This window comes from Hyla sarda, chromosome 1 (genome assembly GCF_029499605.1).
Source record: "Hyla sarda isolate aHylSar1 chromosome 1, aHylSar1.hap1, whole genome shotgun sequence".
Taxonomy (NCBI): domain Eukaryota; kingdom Metazoa; phylum Chordata; class Amphibia; order Anura; family Hylidae; genus Hyla; species Hyla sarda.
In genome coordinates, this window is record NC_079189.1 from 372679465 (window position 1) to 372705874 (window position 26410).

At 42.5% G+C, this 26410-nt stretch overlaps 1 protein-coding gene across 2 annotated transcripts in view; it reads left to right on the forward strand.

The window, feature by feature from the left end:
• VPS13A (vacuolar protein sorting 13 homolog A) overlaps window positions 1-26410 on the forward strand; it is a 350725-nt gene that overhangs the window by 213444 nt on the left and 110871 nt on the right. For both annotated transcript variants that reach the window (XM_056523518.1, XM_056523526.1), the window contains exons 43-46: window positions 16889-17047; window positions 19743-20004; window positions 20740-20900; window positions 25992-26095. In XM_056523518.1, the coding sequence (XP_056379493.1) occupies window positions 16889-17047; window positions 19743-20004; window positions 20740-20900; window positions 25992-26095 (686 nt within the window). The remainder of the gene's footprint in view (window positions 1-16888; window positions 17048-19742; window positions 20005-20739; window positions 20901-25991; window positions 26096-26410) is intronic.

The window sequence follows — 26410 nt, forward strand, 5'->3', positions numbered from 1 at the left end:
CAACAGTGGCGGACATTCCGCACATTTGAATGTTCCAGCGTGTGCTAGAACTGCTCAGAAATTCATCATCACTGGTGATAGGAAAATTATCTTCTGGATCAACTTTGCAGCCTTGGAAACTATGTTACAAAGTTGGATTACTTTCACACAGGACGGGAATGCTGTGAACTTTCTGCAACGTTTTACAGTACTAGCATTGTAAATGAGATAAAAAAAATTAAAATAAAATGTCATGCTGCAGGAAACATCCAAACAGAAATCTTCAATAAGATTGACCTGTGTTGTGGTTTTTCAATTCATATTATGTCAATATATGTGGGGGGGGGGGGGTCCTTTGTGGACTTGCTTCCGATTTTTCCCATTAACTTTAATAGGGAAGTAAAAAAGTGTTGCAGATTTTGCTGCAGAATCTTTGCCACTATACAGAAATGTGGGTGCACTACTGTGGTAGATGTATACAATGACATTGGCTAATCCCTCAACACTGATGTTAAAATTGAGACATTCGCCAGTGTATCCTTATATTAAGGACACACCAGAGCCCGCACACCAACGCCAAGGTTTCTCAGATGGCACGGGACCTAACGCTAACCTACCTGTGCGTAATAAGCAAAAACCAGGGGCCAGTGGGCAATTACAGGCCATGCACCTATATCAGCCAACTTGGGTGGGGCTTGTAGCCTCTCTCCCCCCTTCCATTGTATGTGTGCTTAGTCACGCTGGAGGGAACTGGGAGCAGGCTACATGTCGACCTAGTGCTGCTGTAATTGCCCACTGGCCCCTGGTTTTTGCTTATTACGCACAGGTAGGTTAGCGTTAGGTCCCGTGCCATCTGAGAAACCTTGGCGTTGGTGTGCGGGCTCTGGTGTGTCCTTAATATAAGGATACACTGGCGAATGTCTCAATTTTAACATCAGTGTTGAGGGATTAGCCAATGTCATTGTATACATCTACCACAGTAGTGCACCCACATTTCTGTATTGTATTCTAATTGTTACACATCCACACCGTTTATCTGGTGTAGGATTCTATTGTGGCACTTGTAGTCCACTGCAGGCATCCTCCATTGTATGCATTTTTATGCTGGGGATCGCCCCTAGCAACGGACTACAAGGGCAGGATCTGCTCCCCCAGTATATATGCACAACTGCATTTGGGGTTGAGCACCTCCAGCCATTTGAGACCACGTTTTTTGTTGTTGTTTGAGAATCTTTGCCACTACAATTTTTAAGTATTTTTTTTGGTTAAAGTACATTCCCCCTCCCCCCCCCCCCCCCCCCCCGTACGTTGGGTCTCCTCTTTTTCAGATAGTTTCTAGCTGGCATAGGCCCCCTTAATGAATATCTTTGTGTCCGAGTTTCCTTTAACGCCTGTTGTCAACATCCCAGGCTATGTATGTGTTATCCAGCAAAATGAAAGATGAAATGATAGCCGGCACTCACCAGTCTTCTTAATCTTCTTTTTTATTGTACTCACATATATGGTGGGTAGGGAACAGACATAGGGGGGTTACATAGGCAACAAAGCTCCGTTTCGTGCAGCAGGTGCACTTCATCCTACACTGCTCAAAAAAATAAAGGTAACACTAAGATGACACATCTGAATGAATGAAATGATCATATGAAATACTTTTGTCTTTACATAGTTGAATGTGCTGACAACAAAATCACACAAAAATTATCAATGGAAATCAAATTTATCAACCCATGGAGGTCTGGATATGGAGTCACACTCAAAATCAAAGTGAAAACCACACTACAGGCTTATCCAACTTTGATGTAATGTCCTTTAAAACAAGTCAAAATTAGGCTCAGTAGTGTGTGTGTGGCATCCATGTGCCCGTATAACCTCCCTACAATGCCTGGGCATGCTCCTGATGAAGTGGCAGATGGTCTCCTGAGGGATGTCCTCCCAGACCTGAACTAAAGCATCCGTTAACTCCTGGACAGTATGTGGTGCAACGTGGCGTTGGTGGATGGAGCGAGACATGATGTCCCAGATGTGCTCAATCGGATTCAGGTCTGGGGAACGGGTGGGCCAGTCCATCAATGACTTCCTCTTGCAGGAACTGCTGACACACTCCATCCACACGAGGTCTAGCATTGTCTTGCATTAGGAGGGACCCAGGGCCATCAGCACCAGCATATGGTCTCACAAGGGGTCTAAGGATCTCATCTCGGTACCTAATGGCAGTCAGGCTACCTCTGGCAAGCACATGGAGGGCTGTGCGGCCCCCAAAGAAATGACACCTCACACAATTACTGACCCACTGCCAAACCAATCATTCTGGAGGATGTTGCAGGCAGCAGAACATTCTTCATGGCGTCTCCAGGCTCTGTCACGTCTGTCACATGCTCAATCTGAACCTGCTTTCATCTGTGAAGAGCACAGGGCACCAGTGGTGAATTTGCCAATCTTGTTGTTCTCTGGCAAAGGCCACACATCCTGCACGGTGTTGGGCTGTAAGCACAACCCTCAACTGTGGACTGCTGGTCCTCATACCACCCTCATGGAGTCTGTTTCTGGCCATTTGAGTGGACACATGCACATTTGTGGCCTGCTGGAGGTCATTTTGCAGGGCTCTGGCAGTGCTCCTCCTGCTCCTTTTTGCACAAAGGAGGTAGTGGTCCTGCTGCTGGGTTGTTGCCCTCCTACGGCCTCCTCCATGTCTCCTGATGTACTGGCCTGTCTCCTGGTAGTGCCTCCATGCTCTGGACAACTACGCTGACAGACAAAGCAAGCCTTCTTGCCAGAGCTCGCATTGATGTGCCATCCTGGATGAGCTACAGTACCTGAGCCACTTGTGTGGGTTGTAGACTCCGTCTCATGCTACCATTAGAGTGAAAGCACCGCAAGCATTCAAAAGTGACCAAAACGTCAGCCAGGAGGCATGAGAAGTGGTCTGTGGTCAGTACCACTCCTTTATTGGGGGTGTCTTGCTAATTGCCTACAATTTCCACCTATTGTCTGTTCCATTTGCACAACAGCATGTGAAATTGATTGTCAATCAGTGTTGCTTCCTGAGTGAACAGTGTGATTTCACAGAAGGGTGATTGACTTTGGGTTGTTTGAGTGTTCCCTTTATTTTTAAGAGCAGTGTATTATCAGCTCAAAACATATTACATTCCTGTATGACGTTTTTACGATCATTTAATAAAGGTTGCAGTTAGCACACCATTCTTTGCTGAATAATCCTTTACATTTTTTAATATATATTTTCATATATTTTTTTCACAGTGCAAAAGTAGCCTTGCCATAAGTTTAACCCCTTAACGACATCGGAAGTAAATGTACGTCATGGTGCGGTGGTACTTAGCGCACCATGACGTTCATTTATGTCATGTACATGACCGCGAGCACTGGACTTGTGCTCGCACCATGCACGGCAATTCCCAGCTGCTGTCAGCAGCCATGGACCCGCCAATAATGGCGGACATCAGCGATCGCACTGTTGTCCGCCATTAACCCCTCAGATGCCGTGATCAATTCAGATCGCGGCATTGTGGCACTTAAAATAGATGATCGGATCCGATCACCCAACATGGCGGCGGAGGTCCCCTCACCTGTCTCCGGTCGTCTCCCGGGGTCTTCTGCTCCGGTCTGAGATTGAGCAGACCAGAGCAGAAGATGATCGTGGATAACACTGATCAGTGCAATCAAATGATTGCTATAAATATTCACCTATAGGGACATAAAAAGTGTGGGGAAATAAAAAGTAAACATTTTTTTTGAAAAATCCCTTCCTCCAATAAAAATGTAAATCGTCTTTTTTTCCAATTTTACCCCCAAAAAGCGTAAAAAAATATAATTAACCCCTTGGGGACGGAGCCCATTATGGCCCTAAGGACGGGAGCATTTTTTTCAAATCTTACCTCTATCACTTTAAAGGGGTACTCCGATGGAATTTTTATTTTTGTTATCATATTATTAATATTTAACTGGTGCCAGAAAGTTAAACAGATTTGTAAATTACTTCTATTAAAAAATCTTAACCCTTTCAGTACTTATTAGCTGCTGAATACTACAGAGGAAATTATTTTCTTTTTGGAACACAGAGCTCTCTGCTGACATCATGACCACACCTCTGTCCATTTTAAGAACTGTCCAGAGTTGGAGAAAATCCCCATAGAAAACATATGCTGCTCTGGACAGTTTCTAAAATGATGTCAGCAGAGAGCACTGTGCTCGTGATTCAGCAGAGAGCACTGTGTTCCAAAAAGAAGATAATTTCCTCTGTAGTATTCCGCAACTAATAAGTACTAGAAGGATTAAGATTTTTTAATAGAAGTAATTTACAAATCTGTTTAACTTTCTGGCACCAGGTGAAAAAAAAAAAAAGTTTCCACCGGAGTACCCCTTTAACCCCTTAAGGACCACGGACGTATGAGTACGTCCCTGCGTCCTGGGTCTTAAGGACCAGGGACTTACTCATACGTCCCAGCGAATTTCGCATCCTGCCGCGCGCCGGGCGGGTTGCGAAACCGGACGCCTGCTGAAATCATTCAGCAGGCGTCCCAGGCAAACGTTGAGGGGGTTCCCGGGACCCCCACATGTCGACGATCGCCGCAAATCGCAAGTGAGTTCACACTTGCGATTTTGCGCGATTCCGGGTAATTACGGGTCTATGGTGACCCGGAATATAAGGGGGATCGCGGGTGTCTAAGACACCCACAATCCCCCTGAAGAGATAAGAGTGAGGTGGCAGGAGTGCCACCCCTCCTATCACTGCTATTGGTCGTCTAGACGCGACCACCAATAGCAGATCGGGGGGGGGTTAACTTTCGTTTTCCCCGTTCTGCCCACCCACAATAGGCGGGGCAGAACGGGGAAACGACAGACGACCGGCGCCGGAGTCCACTTACCGATCTGCGGAGGCTGCGGGCGACGATCGGCGTCGGAGATCGGTGGGCGGCGATGTCGTGCAGCAAGCTCCCTGGATCCGACGGAAGCCGGTAAGTTGCCTAGCAACATCTGGAGGGCTGCAGTCGCTGCAGTCCGAGACCACTATATAGTGGTCTCTATACTGTAGCACTCCAGATGTTGCAAAACTACAACTCCCAGCATGCCCAGACAGCTGTTTGGGCATGCTGGGAGTTGTAGTTTTGCAACAGTTGGAGGGCTACAGTTTGAGACCACTATATGGTTGTCTCTGAACTATAGCCCTCCAGATCTTGCAAAACTACAACTCCTAGCATGCCCACACAACTGTTTGCTGTCTGGGCAAGCTGGGATTTGTAGTTTTGCAGCATCTGGAGGGCCACAGTTTGCAGTGGTCTCTATACTGTAGCTCTCCAGATGTTGCAAAACTGCAAATCCCAGCATGCTGGGAGTTGTAGTTGCGATCCCTCCAGCTGTTGCATAACTACATCTCCCAGCATGCCCTTCGGTGATCAGCACATGCTGGGAGTTGTAGTTTTGCAACAGTTGGAGGCACACTGGTTGGAAAATATTGAGTTAGATAACAGAACCTAACTGAAGGTTTTCCAACCAGTGTGCCTCCAGCTGTTGCAAAAGTACAACTCCCAGCATGCACGGTCTGTCAGTACATGCGGGGAGTTGCAGTTTTGAAACAGCTGGAGGTTTGCCCCCCCCCCCCCCATGTGAAAGTACAGGGTACATTCACACGGGCAGGCTTACAGTAAGTTTTCTGCTTCAAGTATGAGCTGCGGCAAATTTTTCGCCGCAGCGCAAACTCCTAGCAGGGAACTCACTGTAAACCTCCGCCAGTGCGAATGTACCCTAAAAACACTACACTACACTAACACATAATAAAGGGTAAAACACAACATATACACCCCCTTACACTTTCCCCTCCCAATAAAATTTAAAAACGTATTGTACGGCAGTGTTTCCAAAACGGAGCCTCCAGCTACTGACTGTCCAGGCATGCTGGGAGTTTAGCAACAGCTGGAGGCACCCTGTTTGGGAATCACTGGTGTAGAATTCCCCTATGTCCACCCCTATGCAATCCCTAATTTAGTCCTCAAATGCGCTCTCTCACTTCGGAGCCCTGTCGTATTTCAAGGAAACAGTTTAGGGACACATATGGAATATCTCCGTACTCGGGAGAAATTACACTACAAATTTTGGGAGGCTCTTTCTCCTTTTACCCCTTATGAAAAGGAAAAGTTGGGGTCTACAGCAGCCTGTTAGTGTAAAAAAAAAATTTTTTTTACACTAACATGCTGGTGTTGCCCTTTACTTTTTATTATTTTAACAAGAGGTAAATGAAAAAAAAAAAATACTGACATGTGACCCCGTTTTGGAAACTACACCCCTCACGGAATGTAACAAGGGGTATAGTGCGCATTAACACCCCACAGGTGTTTGACAAATTTTCGTTAAAGTTGGATGGGAAAATGAAAATAAAAAATGTTCACTAAAATGCTGGTGTTACCCTAGATATTTCATTTTCACAAGGGAAAATAGGAAAAAAGCCCCCAAAATTTGTAACCCCATTTCTTCTGAGTAAGAAAATACCCCAAATATGGATGTAAAGTGCTCTGCGGGCGAACTACAATGCTCAGAACAGAAGGAGCGCCATTGGGATTTTGAAGAGAAAATGTGTCCGGAATTGAAGGCCACGTGTGTTTACAAAGCCCCCATAGTGCCAGAACAATGGACCCCCCAACATGTGACCCCATTTTGGAAACTACACCCCTCACGTAATGTAATAAGGGGTGCAGTGAGCATTTACGCCCCACAGGTGTCTGACAGATTTTTGGAACAGTGGTCCGTGAAAATTTAATTTTTCATTTGCTCATCCCACTTTTCCAAAGATCTGTCAAATGCCAGTGGGGTGTAAATACCCACTGCACCCCTTATTAAATTCTGTGAGGGGTGTAGTTTCCAAAATGGGGTCACATGTGGGGGGGGTCCACTGTTCTGGCACCACGGGGGGCTTTGTAAACGCACATGGCCCCTGACTACCATTCCAAACAAATTCACTCTTCAAAAGCTCAATGACGTTCCTCCTCTTCTGAGCATTGTAGTTCGACCGCAGGGCACTTGACGTCCACACATGGGGTATTTCCATACTCAGAAGAAATGGGGTTACAAATTTTGGGGGGTATTTTCTGCTATTAACCCTTGCAAAAGTTGTGAAACCCCTGTGGGGTATTAAAGCTCACTTTATTCCTTGTTACGTTCCTCAAGGGGTCTAGTTTCCAAAATGGTATGCTATGTGTTTTTTTTTTTTTTTGCTGTTCTGGCACCATAGGGGCTTCCTAAATGCGACATGCCCCCCGACCAAAATTTGCTCTCAAAAAGCCCAATATGACTCCTTCTCTTCTGAGCATTGTAGTTCGCCCATAGTGCACTTCAGGTCAACTTATGGGGTACCTCCATACTCAGAAGTGACGGGGTTACAAATTTTGTAGGGTATTTTCTGCTATTAAACCTTGCAAAAATGTGAAATTTGGGGGGGGGAAACACACATTTTAGTGATTTTTTATTTTTATTTTTTACATATGCAAAAGTCGTGAAACACCTGTGGGGTATTAAGGCTCACTTAATTCCTTGTTATGTTCCTCAAGGGGTCTAGTTTCCAAAATGGTATGCCATGTGTTTTTTTTTTTGTTTTTTTTTTTGCTGTTCTGGCACCATAGGGGCTTCCTAAATGCATCACGCCCCCCAAAAACCATTTCAGAAAAACGTACTCTCCAAAATCCCTTTGTCGCTCCATCACTTCTGAGGCCTCTACTGCACCCGCCGAACAATTTACATAGATATTTGAGGTATGTGCTGACTCGAAAGAAATTGGGCTACAAATACAAGTATAAATTTTCTCCTTTTACCCCTTGTAAAAATTCAAAAATTGGGTCTACAAGAATATGCCAGTGTAAAAAATGAAGATTTTGAATTTTCTCCTTCACTTTGCTGCTTTTCCTGTGAAACACCTATAGGGTTAAAACACTTACTGAATGTAATTTTGAATACTTTAGGGTGTGCAGTTTTTATAATGGGGTAATTTATGGGGTATTTATAATATGAAGACCCTTCAAATCCACTTCAAACCTGAACTGGTCCCTGAAAAATAGTGAGTTTGAAAATTTTGTGAAAAATTGGAAAATTGCTGCTGAACTTTGAAGCCCTCTGGTGTCTTCCAAAAGTAAAAACTCATCAATTTTATGATGCAAACATAAATGTCCATAAATATGTCTACTTTATCAATGGGTTTAGTCAGGTTTTCTTTACTATAATTGTCGCAACTGCGACTACGCGATTTTTCGTGCGACATTTTGACTGGAAAGCGAGAAAAGTAAGTTTTCCAAAAATTTACTACGTAGTAATAATTTTAAAATGGACTAGGGGTAGTCAGGTATTTATTAACTGCGACACTCGCAACTGCGCAAAAAAAAGTCGGGGTTAAAAATTGACTAAATTTACTCCAGCTCAAACATGGAGCAGAAAAAGCTACTACGAAAGTAAAAAAGGAAAAATTGCTTACGTGAAAATTAATAGGCTGAAACCAGTTGATAAATAAGTCACACATAAGCAAAAAAAAAAGTAAGGGAAAAATTACTAAAAAAAAGAATACATAAGCAAACATTGATAAATGTCCCTCTTCGTATATGTGAATAAAAAAAATTTATTTGGAATATCCATTTTCCTTACAAGCAGAGAGCTTCAAAGTTAGAAAAATGCTAAATTTTAAATTTTTTCATCAAATTTGGGGATTTTTCACTAAGAAAGGATGCAAGTTACCACAAAAATTTTCCACCATGTTAAAGTAGAATATGTCACGAAAAAACAATCTCAGAATCAGAATGATAACTTAAAGCATTCCAGAGTTATTAATGTTTAAAGTGACAGTGGTCAGAAGTTCAAAAAACACTCTGGTCCTAAGGTGTAAAATGGCGTGGTCCTTAAGGGGTTAAGCATTAAAGGGTAGCTCCCACCATCCCTCTCTGTCCCTGCCTATTTACCATCTATCCCTAACCTCCTCCCTGCCTAATTATTTTTTTTTACTATATAAAAAATGCAGTTTTGTCTGCCTGGTAGCGTGCTCACTACCAGGCAGACTTCACCAGCAGGCACCACGTCACTGATGCCTGCTGGGGCTGACTTCTGCCATTAGTTCATCTACACAGGGTGCCTCCAGCTGTTTCACCACTACAACTCCCAGCTTGCCCTGACATCTATTGGCTGTCAGGGCATGCTGGGAGTTGTAGTGGGGAAAAACTGGAGGCACCCTGTGTTAAAAACAATACATGGCCGTGGCGCAACCCGAACTCCACTACCCCTCCCCTGAACCCCGCTACCCCTCCCCTGAACGCCGCTACACGAACACCTGCTACCCAATGCGCGCTTCTTCTGTTCTCGGCGCTCGCTCCCACCTGTTTGATTGACAGGCGGGAGCGAGCACCGCAGTGAGGGAATTCTGACTCATTGCCAGGCTTCAATGAGTTGAAATTCTGTAGTGACGTCATTGCCGAATGTATTCGGCCACTAGGAGGGTGACCCCTAGTGGCCAAATTTTAAAGTGATTTTAACCCCTTAAGGACACATGACGTTCTCATACGTCTCCATTTCCGAGTCCTTAAGGACACATGACGTATGAGAACGTCACAACCATCTGGAGCGGAGCCGGTGCCCGATGCCTGCTGAAATCGTTCAGCAGGCATCGGGGCATATCGCCCAGTGGGGTCATTATGACCACCCATGTCGGCGATGGCCGCAGATCGCTGGACAATTCAGTCCAGCGATCTGCGGCGGATTCCGGGTCAATCGGGTCTCCAGTGACCCGGTGACCCGGAATTATTGGCTGATCGGGGCCGTCAGAGACGGCCCCGAACAGCCAGAGCCTGCAGGGATGAGGTGGCACTGGTGCCACCTCACGATCGCCCTGATTCGTCGGCCGGATCACCGGCCGACCAATCAGGGCGCCTGCTGCGGGTGTCACTCCCGCAACCCGCTCCGCCCCTCTTCCGGAGGACGTGAACGGGTGCGGGACGTGCACCCCGGGTGCTGGGGACCCCGATCCCCGTCGTTAATGTTGGGATCGGGGCCCCAGGAGCAGCGGCGGTGGCGGCGACAACGAGGGACTGACCTGTGTGGCGAGGATCGTTGGAGGTGAGTGACAGCCTCCTGCTGTTGCTTAGCAACAGCTCCCAGCATGCAAAAAGGGCATGCTGGGAGCTGTAGTTATGCAACAGGAGGAGGCAGACCACCACAACTCCCAGCATTCCCTTATGGGCATGCTGGGACTTGTAGTTTTGCAACAGCTGGAGGCACATTCTTTCTATGGAAAAGTGTACCTTCAGCTGTTGTATAACTACAACTCCCAGCTTGCACAATCAGCTAAAGTGCATGCTGGGAGTTGTAGTGGTGCATCTGATGGTTGCATAACTACAACTCCCAGCATGCCCGTTGGCTGTCGGTGACTGCTGAGAGTTGTAGTTTTGCAACAGCTGAAGGCACACTGAGTTAAGTAGCAAACCAGTGTGTCTCCAGCTGTTGCATAACTACAATCCCCAGCATCCCCAGCCAAAGTAGTATGCCTCCAGCTGTTGCATAACTACAACACCCAGCATGCCCTTCCGCTGTCCGTACATGCTGGGGGTTGTAGCTTTTGCAACAGCTGAAGGCACACTGGTTGCAAAACACTGAGTTTGTTACCAAACTCGGTGTTTCACAACCAGTTTGCCTCCAGCTGTTGCAAAACTACAACTCCCAGCATGCACTGATAGACCGTACATGCTGGGAGTTGTAGTTTTGCAACAGCTGGATGTTCCCCCCCCCCCCCAATGTGAATGTACAGGGTACACTCACATGGGCGGAGGATTACAGTAAGTATCCGGCTGCAAGTTTGAGGTGCTGCAAAATTTCTGCCGCAGCTCAAACTGCCAGCGAGAAACTACTGTGAACCCCCGCCCGTGCGACTGTACCCTAAAAACACTACACTAACACACAATAAAATAAAAAGTAAAAAACACTACATATACACATACCCCTACACAGCCCCCCTCCCCAATAAAAATGAAAAACGTCTGGTACGCCACTGTTTCCAAAACAGAGCCTCCAGCGGTTGCAAAACTACAACTCCCAGCATGCACTGATAGACCGTACATGCTGGGAGTTGTAGTTTTGCAACAGCTGGATGTCCCCCCCCCCAATGTGAACGTACAGGGTACACTCACATGGGCGGAGTATTACAGTAAGTATCCGGCTGCAAGTTTGAGCTGCGTCAAATTTTCTGCCGCAGCTCAAACTGCCAGCGAGAAACTACTGTGAACCCCCGCCCGTGTGACTGTACCCTAAAAACACTACACTACACTAACACAAAATAAAATAAAAAGTAAAAAACACTACATATACACATACCCCTATACAACCCCCCTCCCCAATAAAAATGAAAAACGTCTGGTACGCCACTGTTTCCAAAACGGAGCCTCCAGCTGTTGCAAAACAACTACTCCCAGTATTGCCAGATAGCCGTTGACTGTCTAGGCATGCTGGGAGTTTTACAACAGCTGGAGGCACCCTGTTTGGGAATCACTGGCGTAGAATACCCCTATGTCCACCCCTATGCAAGTCCCTAATTTAGGCCTCAAATGCGCATGGCGCTCTCACTTTGGAGCCCTGTCGTATTTCAAGGCAACAGTTTAGGGTCACATATGGGGTATCGCCGTACTCGGGAGAAATTGCCTAACAAATTTTGGAGGGTATTTTCTGCTATTACCCTTTTAAAAAATTTTACATTTTTGGGAAAACAAGCATTTTAGGTAAAAAAAAATATATAGTTTTTTACATATGCAAAAGTCGTGAAACACCTGTAGGGTATTAAGGTTCAAATCACCCCTTGTTACGTTCCCCGAGGGGTCTAGTTTCCAAAATGGTATGCCATGTGTTTTTTTTTTTTTTTGCTGTCCGGGCACCATAGGGGCTTCCTAAATGCGGCATGCCCCCAGAGCAAAATTCACTTTCAAAAACCAAATGTGACTCCTTCTCTTCTGAGACCTGTAGTGCGCCAGCAGAGCACTTTTCACCCCCATATGGGGTGTTTTCTGAATCGGGAGAAATTGGGCTTCAAATTTTGGGGGGTATTTTCTGCTATTACCCTTTTTAAAATTGGAAAAATTTTGGGAAACCAAGCATTTTAGGTAAAAAAAAAAAAATATTTTTTTACATATGCAAAAGTCGTGAAACACCTGTAGGGTGGGTATTAAGGTTCACATTACCCCTTGTTACGTTCCCCGAGGGGTCTAGTTTCCAAAATAGTATGCCATGTGTTTTTTTTTTTTGCTGTTCTGGCACCATAGGGGCTTCCTAAATGCGGCATGCCCCCAGAGCAAAATTTGCTTTCAAAAAGCCAAATGTTACTCCTTCTCTTCTGAGACCTGTAGTGCGCCAGCAGAGCACTTTTCACCCCCATATGGGGTGTTTTCTGAATCAGGAGAAATTGGGCTTCAAATTTTGGGGGGTATTTTCCGCTATTACCCTTTTTAAAAATGTAAACATTTTGGGAAAACAAGCATTTTAGGTAAAAAAATATATATTTTTTTTACATATGCAAAAGTCGTGAATCACCTGTAGGGTATTAAGGTTCACTTTACCCCTTGTTACGTTCCCTGAGGGGTCTAGTTTCCAAAATGGTATGCCATGTGTTTTTTTTTTTGCTGTCCTGGCACCATAGGGGCTTCCTAAATGCGGCATGCCCCCCAAAAACCATTTGTCGCTCCTTCCCTTCTAAGCCCTCTACTGCGCCCGCCGAACAATTAACATAGACATATGAGGTATGTGCTTACTCGAGAGAAATTGGGTTTCAAATACAAGTAAAAATTTTCTCCTTTTTACCCCTTTCAAAAATTCAAAAATTGGGTCTACAAGAACATGCGAGTGTAAAAAATGAAGATTTTGAATTTTCTCCTTCACTTTGCTGCTATTCCTGTGACACCTAAAGGGTTAATACACTTACTGAATGTCATTTTGAATACTTTGGGGGGTGTAGTTTTTATAATGGGGTCATTTATGGGGTATTTCTAGTATGAAGACCCTTCAAATCCACTTCAAAACTGAACTGGTCCCTGAAAAATAGTGAGTTTGAAAATTTTGTGAAAAATTTCAAAATTGCTGCTGAACTTTGAAGCCCTCTGGTGTCTTCCAAAAGTAAAAACTCATAAATTTTATGATGCAAACATAAAGTAGACATATTGTATATGTGAACCCCAAAAAAATATATTTTGAATATCCATTTTCCTTACAAGCAGAGAGCTTCAAAGTTAGAAAAATGCAAAATTTTCATTTTTTTCATCAAATTTGGGGATTTTTCACCAAGAAAGGATGCAAGTTACCATTAAATTTTACCACTAAGTTAAAGTAGAATATGTCACGAAAAAACAATCTCGGAATCAGAATGATAACTAAAAGCATTCCAGAGTTATTAATGTTTAAAGTGACAGTGGTCAGAATTGCAAAAAACGCTCCGGTCCTTAAGGTATAAAATGGCCTGGTCCTTAAGGGGTTAAACTGTTTTAAAATCACTTTTTTTTAATTAAAGTATATTAGAGATATGTTGTAGTACTTAAGTACTACAACATATCAATTTTTTTATTTCGTGAGAGTGCCCATTTAATAACTCTGGGATGCTTTTACTTATAAATTTGATTCCGAGATTGTTTTTTCGTGACATATTTATGTTAGTGGCAAATTTTCGTCGATACTTGCATCATTTCTTAAAAAATTAAAAAATTTCAGGAAAAATTTGAAAATGTTGCATTTTTCTAACTTTGAAGCTCCTTGCTTGTAAGGAAAAGGGACATGTCAAATAAATGTAATATTGATTCACATATACAATATGTTAACTTTATGTTTGCAGATCATAAAGTTGACATGTTTTTACATTTTGAAGACATCAGAGGGCTTCAAAGTATAGCAGCAATTTTGCAATTTTTACAAAAATTTTAAAATCTGACTTTTTCAAGGACCAGTTAAGTTTTGAAGTGAATATGAGGTGTTTCACAGGAATAGCAGCAAAATGGAGGCGAAAATCTAAATTTTTTACACTAACATGTTATGGTAGCCCCATTTTTTTTTCATTTTTACAAGGGTTAAAAGGTAAAAAGGCCACCAAAAACGTGTAATTCATTTTCTCTCGAGTAAGGAAATACCTCATATGTGGATGTAAAGTGCTCTTCGAGCGAACTACAATGCTTAGAAGAGATGGAGCGCCATTGGGCTTTTGGGGAGAGAATTTGGTTGGAATGGAAGTCAAGGGCCATGTGCGTTTACAAAGCCTCCCATGGTGCCAGAACAGTGGACCCCCCCACATATGACCCCATTTTTGAAACTACACACCTCACAGAATTTAATAAGGGGTACAGTGAGCATTTACACCCCACTAGCGTTTGACATACCTTTGGCACAGTGGGCTGTGCAAATGAAAAATAACGTTTAATTTTTACGGACAAATGTTCAAAAAATCTGTCATACACGTGTGGGGTGTAAATGCTCACTGTACCCCTTGTTGCATTCCGTGAGGGGTGTAGTTTCCAAAATGGGATCACGTGGAGGGGAGGGGGGGGGGTCCACTGGTCTGGCACCATAGGGGCTTAGTAAACGCACATGGCCTTTAATTCCAGCCAAATTCTTTCTCCAAAAGCACAATGGCGCTCCTTTTCTGAGCCCTGTAGTTCGCCAACGGAGCACTTTACATCCACATATGGGGTATGTTCATGGGGTTACAAATTTTGGGAGACTTTTTTTCCTCTTAACCCTTGTGAAAATGAAAAATTTGGGGTAACACTTCAGGGAAAATTCTTCCCTGAAGTGTTAAAATTTTCACGTCCAAATTTAATGAAAATTCATCAAAGACCTGTGGGGGGTGTTAAGGCTCACTATTCCCCTTGTTACGATCCTTGAGGGGTATAGTTTCCAAAATGGGGTCTTATGTGGGTGTTTTTTTTTTTTTTGCATTCATGTCAGAACTGCTGTAACTTTAAGTTATAGTAAGAAGTACATAATTTTGAGTAATAACAATGCTACTAATTGTTATCATGATGCAGCAACTTTGCTATATTTGTATGACCTTGACAAGGTTAATTATTTTTTATTAAGTCTCTTTACCTTTTTGTTTTCCTTTTTTCAATTTTTGTAAAACTGTAAAATTTACAAATAAACAGTTATAAAAAAAAAAAAACAGAACTGCTGTAACTCAGCCACCAATAAATCACCAATTTAGGCCTCAAATGTACATAGTGCGCTCTCTATCCTGAGACTTGTGCGCCCGTAGAGCATTTTACGCCCACATATGGGGTATTTCCGTACTCAGGAGAAATTGCTTTACAAATTTTGTGGGTCTTTTTCTTCTTTTACCTCTTGTGAAAATGAAAAGTATGGGTCAACACTAGCATGTTAGTGTAAAATTTTTCATTTTTTTACATTAACATTCTGGTGTAGCCCCTAACTTTTCCTTTTCATAAGGGGTAAAAGGAGAAAATATCCACCCAAACGTTCAGATGTTGCAAAACTACATCTCCCAGCATGCACTGACAGACCGTACGTGCTGGGAGTTGTAGTTTTGCAACAGCTGTAGGCGCAGTGGTGGGGAACCACTGATTTAGGAAACAGACTTTAGCTCAATGATTTTAACCTGTGTGCCTTGTGCTGTTGCAAAACTACAACTCCCAGCATGTACGATCTGTCAGAGCATTCTGGGAGTTGTAGTTTTACAACAACTGGAGGCACACTAGTTGGCATCACTGAGTTAGGAAACAGACTCTAGCTCAGTGTTCCCCAACCAGTGTGCCTCCAGCTGTTGCAAAACTACAATTCCCAACATGCACTGACAGCGAAAGGCATGCTAGGAGTTGTAGTTATGCAACAACTTAGGAAGAACAGTTTGGAGACCACTAAGTAGTAGTCTCTAAATTGTAGCCCTCCAGGTGTTGCAAAACCACAACTCCAAGCATACACAGACTGTTCAGGCATGCTGGAAATGGTAGTTTTGCAACATCTGGAGGGCCACAGTTTGGAGACCACTGTGTAGTGGTCTCCAAAGTGTGGTCCTCCCAGATGTTGCAAACTACAACTTTTAGCATGCACTGACTGTCTGGGCATGCTGGGAATTGTAGTTTTGCAACATCTAGAGGGCTACAGTTTGGAAGACCACCATATAGTGGTCTCCAAACTTTGCCACTTCAGATGGGAAAGTTATAGGTGTTCAAAATAGGGCAATTTCAAACATTCAAATTTTGTTAAAATAGTTTGAGATTTTTTTTATAATTGAGATAATTTTCAATTATAGAAAAGGTAAAATGAGGGATGTCATTACAAAGTAAAATTTGTGATGCAAAAAACAAGCCCTCATATGGGTCTGTGTATGAAAAAATAAGAGTTGATTTTTAGAAGGTGAGGAGAAAAAACGAAAATGCAAAAATAAAATTGGCCTGGTCCTTAAGGTCAAAATGGGCCTGGTCCTTAAGGGGTTAAAGCATTACTGTCTTGGGAAAAAAAGGGACATTTCAGGCAGACATGTCAAAAGTTTTGATCAGTCAGGCTCTCAGTGCTTGAGCCCCCCACTGATCACTAAATACAGGCAGATGAAGTGTGCACGAGCATGCTTTAGTTCCTGGCTTGGCGCCTATAGCATGAGATGTTCTCCATTATAGTCTATGCAGCCCAGGTGACGGATTGAGCGCTGAGGAAGGCTTAGCTATATAGCCAAATGACATGTCAATAAGTTTTTTGTTAAGGGGAGAAAAAATTACTGCAGGTCAACTCCTGCAAAATGATTATGCAACGGACCATTAACGCAGATGTCCACTAAGCCTGACCTCCTTCTGAGCTCCATCAGTACTGACACCTATTCTGCACACTCTTGCAAATGACTGAAATTTCAGCAGCATACTGATTTTTGATTTACCTTTGATAACAATGTTTATTCTAGATGAAAAAGAAATTAAGAAAACAAGTTTTTGAGACTGATGGTGAAGAGGAGAGCTACAAGATACCAGACTACGTCACAGCAGTAAACATTTTTTCTAAAGACCAGCTAAACATCACATTGTCTAAATGTGGGTTGCTAACATTGACTAACCTAGGACAGGTAAGAAATTCAATTAAAAAACAAAACATTTTTACCTTACAGTATTAAGCTTGCCACCTATATATATCAGACCAGACTCCTTTTTAATAAGCCTGTTTAGTGGAGTTGAAACTGGTTTGTTTATTTATCCCTAAAAGGAAAGAGGGGCAGTAAGGCAGCAAAGTTTTCTTTCTTACTGGAAACAAAAGGTTGGAAGTAAAAATCCATCTGTATATATGACCAATAATACCATATCTATATTGCCAGCATTAGACATGTTTTTTCTCAAATGTTGTTGTCTTGTCTGGCTACATATCAGATTATGGTATGGAATTCAAAGAATGGATACTATGTTTATTTTGTTTTTACGATCATAAATCATATGTTATGATAAATCTAAACAATCAATGTGGATCTGTCATAAAAAAAACAAGGTTAGATTCATAATGTAGGTCTGACTGTACCTTTTACATAGACTTTTTACATAGACTCAGAGCTGGGAGGGAAGTGAGCAGCAGAGCTCTTAATCCTTTTATTTTTATTTATTTATTTTTTAAAGAAATACTCCCCAGAATACCGGCATTAAAACAATAAACCTTTACTTACCATTTGCTGGTCCCCTGGTGGCACTGGGTTCGCCGTTCTTCCTACTTCTGGGAGTCAACACGTACTATCGCCGCTTAGCTAATAACAGGCTGCAGCAATATCCTGTCTTGGTTGGAAATAGGCTAAGTGGCAGCGTCATTTATTGAGCCCTGGGCCAAGCTTATTCCTGTTGCCTTGGTGTTATTGCGGTGTACGGCGATTAGCTATTTGGCAGTGTTACATGTTGGCCCCCAAAAGCAGGAAGAAGAACGGGACCATAGGATGGGACAGCAATTCCAGCGGCACCAGGGGAACAGTGGTAGGTAAGTAAAGGTGTATTGTTTAGGGATCGACCGATATTGATTTTTTTTTTTTAGAGCTGATACCGATAACCTGTGAACTTTCAGGCCGATAGCCGATAACTTATACTGATATTCCGTGCATTTTAATCCCCCCCCCCCCCCAAATATCCTTGGTAAAATGAGGGTGCGTGTGTGTGCGGGTATACCCTGATGACTTGTTTCTGGCCCTGCAGAAGCGGGTGCTTTAAATCAATGAACTGCAGCGGCTTTTGCAGGGCCAGACACCGCCTCCGCCCTGTCCTGGGGTCCTGAGTCCAACCACCGCCGCTGCCCGATTGCCTCACCCTGCATGTCCTCTGGCCAGAGACCACAGCCGCCGCTGCCCCATTGCCTCCCCCATTGCGCTGCGCAATGACAAGTGACATCCTCAACACGACGTAACAGTCAGTGGCTCAGCGCACAGTGACAGCTCAGGACGCCACCGGAGCCAGAAGTAGCGCGGACCCCTGGAACAGATAATTATAAAACCGGGGATGGGGGGAGGCAATGGGGCGGTGGTGGTGGTCTCTGGCCACAGGATAGGCAGGAGGAGGCAATCGGGCAGCGGCTGTGGTTGGACTCAGGACCCCAGGACAGTAGAATCGGGCGGCGGCGGTCTCTGGGCCCGCAAAAGCCGCTGCAGTTCATTGATTTAAAGCGCTGGCATTATCGGCAAGCTAATTGCCGATACGATAACTTAGACAATCAACAATATTGGCCGATAATATCGGCCAAACTGATAATCGATTGATACCTAGTATTGTTTTAATGCAGGTATTCTGGGGGTATTTATTTATTTTTTTTATTTTTTTTTTATAAATGAGACAGCCCCTTCAAACCCTCACCAATAAAACTTTTTAAAAGTTTTTTATACTGACAGTTTAGCCAGTTTAGCCACACTTAATGACAGGCTATGGACACCTTTTCACTGATTTTGTTTCCTTAATGCAAAATAAAGCAATGTTCTAAACAGTGTTTTGTTGCTACCAAGAAAAAGATAAGAATAAGACTGGCTTCCTGGCCGCTTTTTGTTAGAGATCGCAGTAGGTTTAAGTGAGTTACACACCAGCTAAGATTGTGGATGGGGAACAAGAAACTTTAGATGGTAGCCCATTGTCGATGCTGTAACGTAGATGAAAACTAGCAATATTTTTAATAATGTTTTACACAACAATAAGTACAAACCAATAATAAAAAAGTTCTTTTACAGGTGTCCAAAGCCTTTAAAGCATACATCTAATCAAAGTTTGACAAATTACCATTGTGCAGCACATTTCCTAAATGCTGGAACGGGTTTCTGCTCTCCCCGCTTCCTGCTGCATATCACTATTAAGATAAGATGTAGATTTCCACTTCGTCCCCCTTCACCCTTAATCAAATAATGCTATTTTACAGCTCTGGGTATCGTGGTGGAGACAGCTGCTAGGGTGAGTGAAGCTCCTTCTCAAAATGCAGGCCGGGAGAATTTGTGCCCTGTTCCAATGTTTGAAATACATGTCAATGTGAAAAATGGTGAAAAATGTTTTCAAAAAATTGACTATGCCATTAGGGGTATACTTTAGAAGAGTATACCAAGCCACAGGATAAGGCAGTGTTTCCGAACCAGTGTACCTGTTGCAAAACTACAACTCCTGACATGCCTGGACAGTTAGAGGCATAATGCTTGGGAAACACAGGGATAACCCCTTTAAAGCAAGAATAATCAGTACTTTGTATTTTATTGTTCTTAAAAAAAACAACTGTATTTCTGTATATTTTAATAATGGTTTATTGAATATTTTGTGCTACAGGCTTTTGCTGAAGCAGCCAGTCAAACATCAGATGTCTTCAAAAAAGATCAAGCTCCATTTGTCATAAAAAATTTTCTGGGCCTTCGTATTTCTATCTCTCCAAGTGACTCTTTTACTGCTTTAAATGTTGATCCAAGTTTAAAGAGCCTACAACTGGATGATGGGGAGAGTCTTAGCATGGATTATGTCTATACCAAAACCCAGATTGATCAGTTTTCTGCCATGACCAGTCTTAGCAGCAAACACTTTTATATCCAGCTCAGTAAGTGTCCAATGCATGTTGCAGCTTTATTTATAAAAGAGTGTTTTCAAAGTTGTTGTTGGTGTTCAAAAACCTATTTAAAGGGGTACTCTGCCCCTAGACATCTTACCCCCTAACGAAAGGATAGGGGATAAGATGCCTGATCGTGGGGGGCCCCGCCGCCGGAACCCCCCCCCCCCCCCCGCAATCTTGCTGCGGCATCCCAGTCATCTTCAGTGCATAACAGCCAACTTTGCCCCGTACCTGATGACTAGTGATGCAGCGCCGGAGATCATTACTAACATTTGGGTTGAAAAAGCATCCACCAAGTAGTGGTGGGCGGCATACCGGTTCATTTTTCCTGCACGATATGCATTTTTTCCATACCGCAATACCGGTTGCCCCCCTCGAATGAATGAATTATCAGCCGCAGCACATTATCCCCAACTAATCATATGTGATCCCCCCCCCGGTTTATCATCCCAGTGCTGCGCTGTCCCCCACATCGGGGGGCTAATATGTGACCCACGAGCGCCGCTTTAACTCACCTTCCTACGGTCCCGCCACTGTTGTTGCTGAAGAATTTACTTATTTATTGGCATAGCATAATTCGCTGGTCTGCAACAAGTGATATAAAGAGTCTGTCACAATAAAATAAATATTTTCTGTTAGTGAAATCCATTGATTTGTGGAAAACATTAATAACATTTGGGTTGAAAAAGCATCTACCAAATTCATTATTATCTTCCATACCAGCTCCTTGGAATCACTCCTCAAGTGACAAAATACCTTTAACCAAAGTGGGCCGAAGCCTTCACTGTGTAAGACATTCTGACTCTGGTGTTGAGCGATACATTGTTTGTCAAGTCGATTCTGTGGAAGGGACAAAATGTATAACAATACGGTCACCATTACAGGTATGTGCAGATCATCTTACTAGTTAACATTGAGAAAGGCAGTATAATTGTGTATCAAAGTTTTTTTGTTGACGATGCATTTCAGTCACCAGATTTCTATTTCTTCATCCATGGAGAATTCATCTATAGCCAATAAGGTAGCATGTACCTTGTTAGTCAGTAAAATCTATTCAGTGTTAAATACTTTTGTGTTAGAAATAAAAAATGATTGATCTTTTTGTGTAAGAATATATTTCTAGGTGATGGCAGGTTGTATTCTATCTTTATTGTCTGAATACGTTCTACTGTATCACTGTCCTGGATGAAAACTTAAAAAAAAAAAATATATATATATATATTTATTAGGGATGTAAGAAAAATGCGATTCGCGCGATTATCACGATTTTTTGTTCCGCGATACTGAATCGATTTTAAAATTCTGAGAATGGATTTTTTTTTTATAAATTATTATAATTAACATTTACTGTATTTCACTCACTGTGTCACTGTCCTATTTGTCTGTCTTATTTTTTTTATAACACTTAAACTCCTGACCACTAGTTGGCAGTGTACCTGTTATCATCAGCTCTGTCCCACTCGCAGGCTGCTACCGCGAGACTACAGAACAAACAGGATGGAGAACGTAAGCACTCACAGGACAACTCTCGTGGGATCTTGTTCTTTCTCAGCTGCGAGTCTGTAGTCTTGCGGTAGCTGCTGCAGAGTGAACGCTGCATCAACATGGCTGGCAATGAAAAAGAGATCCGGGATGCTCAGAGGAGTTATAAGGCGGGCATTTGGACTCATTTTGGATTCTACAATAAACCAGGGAGTAAGGAGTATGACAAGAGCCACGCTGTGTGCAAAATATGTCACGCCTGAATCAAATACTGCGGGAATACGACAAACATACGTGCCCACATGGCCAGGCATCATGGCGACATAGAGGTAAACTTAAAACAAGCAGCTAGTACCACTACCCCCGCGTCTCAGATGACTCTTGACCAAGCTATTACTGCCAAGTTTCCATCAGGCTCGATTCGTGCAACAAGAATAAAGCAATCTGTGCTCTATTTCATTTGCAAAAACCTGCGCCCTCTTAGTGTGGTGGAGAACGAGGGCTTTCAGATTTTGATGAATGAGATGGAGCCCCGCTACGCCATACCCTCCCGACAACACATCACAGACATCGCCTTACCCAAGATGTAAAGAAGGTTGTGCTGGAGGAACGGAGTTCTGCCAGGAGAGTGGCTTTGACATGTGATGCTTGGACTTCCAGATGCACCGAGTCGTACGTGACCATAACAGCTCATCACATTACAGGCGAGTGGAAGTTAGTCTCACACGTGCTGCAAACGCGAGCCATATATGACAGCCACACTGGTGAAAACATTGCAGGTTTGCTCCGTGGTGCTCTTGATGAATGGGGCTTGACTGCTAAAGATCCCGTTGTAGTCACAGATAATGCTGCCAATATAGCTGTGGCTGCTAGACTTGCACAGGTTAGCCACATTCAGTGTTTTGCTCACAGCCTAAACCTAGCCTCACAGAAAGCACTTAAACTACCATCAGTGGCCAGACTGCTTGGAAGAATTAGGCGTGTCACTGGCTTTTTTAGGCGCAGTGCAAAAGCCAGTCACAGCTAAATCTCAAACAGGACCAACTCCAGCTACCAAAGCACAGGCTGATTACAGATGTCGTTACACGCTGGAATAGCTCCTATGACATGACTGAGAGGTTTTTAGAACAGCAACCAGCAATATGTGCAGCACTTCTTTCCAATGAGGTCAGGAAAAATGAAAAGGACATCTTCACATTGACTGAGAAAGACATCACGTGCAGAAGAGGTCCTCAAAGCACTGAAGCATATGAAAGATGCCACATTAGTGATGTCAGAGGAGAGCATGCCAACACTGTCACTGATTGCACCACTTCATGCCAAGCTCGTCATGGGCACTGAACGAAGTCCTGATGATTCAGATACAGTCAAGGATATTAAGGAGGCAATAGCACAAGATCTAAAAAAAAGATATGCAAATGAAAAGGAGACCCTGTACATGGCATCAGCTGTTGACCCTCGGTTCAATAATCTACCCTTTCTCCCTGCTGATAAGGCACGACTGACTGAAGCTGTGGAGGTTGAGATACAAAAGCTAACTACTACTTCTACTATGGTAGGTAAGTGAAAGCATCAAAGCAATATTGAGTTTGACATTATTTTATTTATATCTTAAGTTTCAATTACTTATGATTGATTACCGCTTGTTTTTGTTTTTCAGCAGCAAGAAGAAGAGGAGGACAAAGAAGACAATCAACCAGCAACCAACATCCAGCCACCCATGAAGAAACCCAGAGCATCATGTGCATTGGCTGAGCTGCTTGGACAAACTTTTTCCTTTGACTAACACAATCGAGCACAAAAATCTTCACATGATGTTGCAGCAACTGAAGTTAGAATGTTTAGAGATGAAACACCTTTGCCTCTCAATGATGACCCTCTTGACTGGTGGAGGAAGCACATTGCAGAGTATCCTCACATAGGTAGAGTAGCAAAGTGTTTCCTCTGCATCCCTGGTACAAGTGTCTCTGCAGAACGAGTTTTCTCCACTGCAGGAGACCTTGTGTCCTTAAAGCTGGGCATGTAGATCAGCTTGTGTTCCTCAACAAGAATCTTAAGATGAAGAAAAAATAAGCTCAGTAGCTCACATGTTCCATCCTTTTAGTCATAGTCATGTCATAGGAGCTATTCCAGGCATTGGCGTTTGTTATACTGCAGACATGTTTTGCTGACGTTGCACTTTTAACTTAGTGTAGGGTTTATAATAGTTGTCTAACTTGTCTTACTACGTCTACTACAGATGTACATATTCTGCAGAAACACTTGTACCAGGGATGCAGACAAAAAACTTTGTAGTGTACTCTACCTATTTGAGTTGGATACTCTACTATTCCAGGCGTTGGCCTTTGTTTTATACTGCACCTGTTTTGCTGTGCCTGTTACACTTTTAAGTGTAGAGTTTATAATTGTTGTGCTACTGTTATTAATAACAGTAAGACAGCTATAATAAACTCTTCACTTAAAAGTGCAACAGCTAAACATCTTTGCAGTATAAAAAAAGCCCTGGAATAGCAGAGTATCCTCCTCACATAGGATTAGAATATTGCGCATAATGGCCCAGATTTATCAAAAACTGTGTGACAGAAAACATAGAGAAATTTTCCCCCAGCAACCAATCACAGCTCAGCTAACCAGCTCTGGTAAAGTGAAAGCTGAGCTGTGATTAGTTGCTGTGGGGAAATCTCTCCACTTTTTCTCTCACAGTTTGATAAATCTGGGCCAATGAGTTTTCTCCACTGCAGGAGACATTGTGTCTGCACAAAGTATAACAAAGGCCAACGCCTGGAATAGCAGAGTAGTATGTGTGAGGACTAGGATTATGGATACTCTGCTATTCCAGGCATTGGCCTTTTGTGTTACTGAACAGATATTTTGCTGTTGCACCTTTAAGTGTAGAGTTTGTCTACTGTTATATATTGCACCTTAAAGCTTAAAAGAATCATTTAACAGTACAAGTTGGTAGCCTTTTTGTTAACTCTGAAAATGCATTAAAGCAGGATTGCACTATATTTTATTTTTTTGTAAAAAGCATACTGGAAGGAATAACCTTATTGATAAGACACATGCCTTGGTATTTTATTTATGTTATACAGAATTGTATTTATTTGTGAAATCTAGTATCAAAACTCAGCTAAGCTGTTAAAAAGTATTAGGTTTGTTATGAAAAAAAAAAAAAAATCCTGCAAGCACAATAGTTTGTTGCTTAAACACTTGTTTGACTTTGTAAGTCCTCATTGTTCTTAAGAAAAAATAAATGTATATTTAAAAAAGTACATCTTTGTGTGAATGTAGTATTGATGTGTAGAATAAGTTTTCCCAAACTTTTAATAGGGAATATTGCGATATATCGCGATATATCGAATCGTCACCCTGGTATCGCGAATCAAATCGCCAAATTATTGGCGATTCACACCCCTAATATATATATATATAGGTCAGCCTGTAGGTTGATGGTAGACTGTTGTGTTTGTGTGTGTGTATAGTATTGTTATGTATGGTAGTCATGTCCCAAAAATGTAATTGTGAGTAGTTTAGTAAATATCACCACAACAGTACTTTTTTATTTTTTTCATATATATTTATATATATATATATATATATATATATATATATATATATATATATATATATAAAGAATTATTCCCTACTTCCTCTGTCCTTTGGCAGGCTCAGTGCAGCTTCCTTGTTTGGTCCTGAGATGTATGGGCAGTCCCACATAGTTTAGGCAAGTTGCATACACACAGTCATACACACAATCACATACATACACAAACACTCACATACTCACATTCACGAACACATAGGGGGAAATTTATCAAAACGTGTAGAGGAAAAGTTGACCAGTTTCCCATAACAACCAATCGGATTGCTTTTTTTATTTTTGAAAAGGCCTCTGAAAAATTAAAGAAGGGATCTGATTGGTTGCTATGGGCAACTGGTCAAAGTTTCCTCTGCACAGGTTTTGATAAATCTCCCCCATAAACTCTTCACTTGAATCCCTTGCTAGTTCTTATCTTGGTCACTGTTGATGACTTTTTGATAACAAGGTCCTGCTCACATTGTAAGAATAAGACTAAGGACAGAGGTTTAGATATCTCCATGGCTGAGACAGCTGTCAGTAGTAATGTAAACACACACATAAGGTGAGCACCAGGGCTCCTACAATCTTCCAGCCTGCCAGCACTTTCCTACTATGTGCAGAGACAGTGACTGATATCACCAGCCCTAACGATAACTGCTTTTAGAACACATATGTGCCTCAAGACAACAAGCTGTCAACAAGGGAAGGTAAAAAAAAGGCCCATTTCTTTCAAAGGATGCAAAAAATTGGTATTTTGACATGTGCTTCATGGTTAAAAAGGATCTTTGAAATTGCATACCCTTTAAACATCACATAAATGCAAGAAAGGTTTCCTTGTTGCTCATTATGGTTTGCCCTTCCCTTATTTTGTACCATTATTAATTCTGTTTTAACATCTTATGGTGTTTTTCAGATTAAAAATCACTTTTCAGTAGCATTTGCAATCTATCATGATGACACGTGTTTGGGGACTGCTGAACCAGAAAGTGACTTTAACATCCCATTGTCATCTTACAGGTACAGTTTGTTTCCTATTTGTGGCAAAATATATACTTTAAATGGCATTGTAGGAACAAGACTTGTTGGAGTGATCAACCTTGAAACCCTTTTTTTTTTTTCTTTTCAATAGCTGTGCACCGCCCATATGGTTCCACACAGTGCATTGTGCAAATATTTCATTAATAGTACATAAAGGGGTGAAGAGGCTTCATAAACATGCCTTTCAACCCAAACACATCGGCCCAGATTTATCTGTATGAGACAAAAACTGTCCTATTTGCTCATAGCAACCAGTCAAAATTCCACTTTTACCCCTTAAGGACCTAGGGCGTA